The sequence below is a fragment of the Azolla caroliniana genome, unplaced genomic scaffold (genome assembly GCF_043228905.1).
Source record: "Azolla caroliniana isolate FFs.n. ecotype wild unplaced genomic scaffold, voAzoCaro1.0.p SCAF_1, whole genome shotgun sequence".
Lineage (NCBI taxonomy): Eukaryota > Viridiplantae > Streptophyta > Polypodiopsida > Salviniales > Salviniaceae > Azolla > Azolla caroliniana.
In genome coordinates, this window is record NW_028230436.1 from 19,776,999 (window position 1) to 19,780,024 (window position 3,026).

General features: G+C 39.9%; 1 protein-coding gene across 1 annotated transcript; it reads right to left on the reverse strand.

Moving 5' to 3' along the window:
• Positions 1-279: 279 nt before the first annotated feature.
• On the reverse strand, positions 280-2,517 carry LOC147869134 (pentatricopeptide repeat-containing protein At3g57430, chloroplastic-like). Its single transcript, XM_087318885.1, has one exon. It carries the CDS (start codon positions 2,515-2,517, stop codon positions 280-282), a length of 2,238 nt encoding a protein of 745 aa, XP_087175011.1.
• Positions 2,518-3,026: the final 509 nt, after the last annotated feature.

A 3,026-nucleotide genomic window follows, 5' to 3' on the forward strand; every position in this document is an offset into this window, starting at 1 on the left:
GATGCATTTGTAACTAATCTTATGAATTCACCCAGCTCCTTACACAGAACTTCCCTGGAGTTCCCATAATTCGGTCATTGAGGGGTGACTAATAGCAACCAGCATCTGCTAGGGAAAATAGTTACAGCGGGGCTCTTGCTTCTTCTTCCTTCCATTAACATGTAAGGTAGCCTTTTGCACCTTACGTGTGGAATTTCCTTATCCACCATGGGAATCGGAGCATCTGCTCTCAAATCTCATACATATAGGTGAACATATTTTTCGGGTTCAGGGATGATCTCATCCGTCTTCTTTGCTTTCATCTACAATGGTATCCACATAGATATTAGACATGCATACATAAGTAGCTCCAGCATTACCATCCAATCGTACTGCCTCCTCAAAGGCATTCCTCCCATGATCCAGATGACCCCACTTTTTACAAGCACCTAGGAGACAGTGCCACGCTACGATACCGGGATGTGATGGAATATCTCTGATCATTGCTATTGCTTTGTCAATCAATCCCGCACGTCCTAGGGCGTCAACCATACATGTATAATGTTCTTGGCTTGGAACAAAACCATAGACATCAATGATAGCTTGAAAATATGCCTCAGCCTTGTTCACTAGACCTCCATGACTACATACATTCAGGATGCTAAGGAATGTGACTAGATTTGGCGTGATATGTTCAATTATCATGCTCCTAACGATATCAAACACCGTTTCACTATCCCCAAGCTGAGCGTACCCAGCCAACAGCGTAGTCCTCGAGACAATATCCTTATTAGGAAGCCTATCAAACAAATGTTGTGCTTCCAATATCAAGCCACATTTAGCATGCATATCCACCAATGTGGTTCGGATAAAGTGTTCAGTATCCAAACCTTTATTGACGATTACAGCATGCATTCTATGGCCATTATCAATGGCTCCAATACTACCACAAGCTTTCAAGCAACAGTCGAGTGTGAAAGCATCAGCAGAGATGCCCTCGAGCTCCATATCCTCTATGCAACCCATTACTTGCTCACTACAGTCTTGCTCTACATAGCCTGAAATCAATGCATTCCATGAAACCACATCTCTCCTCTCCATTTCATCAAACACTTTTTGTCCCATTGCCATCCAGCCGAATTTCGAATACATGTCCACCAAAGCATTAGCAACTAAAATATCACTTTCAAGCCCTTTCATGATAATACTTGCATGAACTTCTCTGCCCTCGATAGTGGCACCAACACTGATACAAGATTTCAAGATGCAAATCGATGTAGCTGAGTTCAAAGAGATTCCATGAAATCGCATTGTTTCAAGATAGCAGAGAGCATCCTCACCATACCCGTGATTGGCTAGCCCTGATAAAAAAGCACTCCAAGAGACACTATCTCTGGTTGGAAGCTTTTCAAATACTTGTTTTGAATCTGCAAGAAGACCACATTTTGCATAGAAATCGACCAACGTATTCCCAATTAGTGAAGCATTTTCTAACCCTTTAATGACAATTGCAGCATGTGTTTGGTATGCATCAGTCATAGATCCTATTGCTCCACAAGCTTTCAAGACACAAACAAAGGTGATAGCATCCCCCGAAACTCCTTCACTTTCCATTTTGTTGTAACAATCTATTGCTTTCTCACCACATTCACTGTCCAAATAACCTCCCAGGAGTATATTCCAAGAAACCACACTTCTACCACGAATCTTGTCAAAAATTTCCTTTGCTGTGGTAATTAATCCAAATTTCACATACATGTCCACTAGTGTATTAGCTACAAGTAGTTCACATTCCACTCCTTTAACCACAATTTGTGAATGGATTTCGTACCCTTTCTCTATTGAGCCTAAACTACTGCAGGCTCTCAAGCCACAAACATAGGTAAAAGCATCTGGAGAGACATCTTCATCTTGCATAGTTTGAATACAAACAATGGCTTCTTCATCATGACCACATTCAACATGTGCTGCTATTAGAACAGTCCATAAGACCACATCTCTATAAGGAAGAGTAGAGAACACCTCTTCTGCTTTCAAAGGACAACCACATTTACTATACATATCAACTAAAGTGGTAGCAATGAAAATATCACATTCTGAGAGACTTATTCTGCATATCTCAGCATGAATAGAAGAACCCATTTGCACATCTTTGAGGGCTATGCAAGCCTTAAGCATGGCAACGTACGTGTAAGGGCTAAGTTTCAAATATTGGTTTCTTTGCATTTCTCTATAGAGGGAAAAGCCATGAATGTAGTAACCCTTTTCCATATAACCGGTGATGAGCCAATTCCATGAGGACCTATCTCTGTTGTTTTCAAGCTTTTGAAAGACTTGGCATGCATAGAAGAGCCCGTCACATTCAACAAACATTCTCACAAGCTTATGACCAAAGGTCTGCTTTTCAAGTCCTCTTTTGCACAAATGAGTATGTAAATGCAGGGCTTTGCTCAAATTTCTGTCTACAAGTCTGCATTTGTTCAATAGAGATGCAAGGTCCTCGAGTGATGATGAAGGAAACAATCCATTTGAGCACATGTTCAGATTCATGAATAGTTACCGGTGTACATATAATATATACATACAAGATTTCGTCCATTATGTATGCATGCATGTACATATATATATAAATGAATGTATGCATGTGAATATGTATAAATATGTATCCATGCATTGTATGAATCAATGTCCATGAAGGAACTGTGAGTAGATCATAGCATCGCTAGTTCATACACAGAGAGAGAGAGAGAGAGAGAACTACAAAAGCCGAGGCATAGATACAGATAGAGAGATTGGTAATTTTATTTATTTTTTGTGTTGAGAATCAACCTCAACCCATCCTAGTGTGTATGTATACACACTAGAGAGTTACACACCACCACTATGTAATATAGCTAATGTGTCATAGGAGTTATATTATATGACACATTATTAATGTGTCTTGTAACATAACTCATGTGTCATATGAGTTACACTCTATGACACATAGTTAATGAGATTCCCCACTCCCTGAGATTCTAGAGAGTGAGTGAGTGGTTTATTGGTAC

What these genes read in the sequence shown, in the direction of transcription:
- LOC147869134 (XM_087318885.1), bottom strand. Translation starts at nt 2,517, where the DNA reads ATGTGCTCAAATGGATTGTTTCCTTCATCATCACTCGAGGACCTTGCA.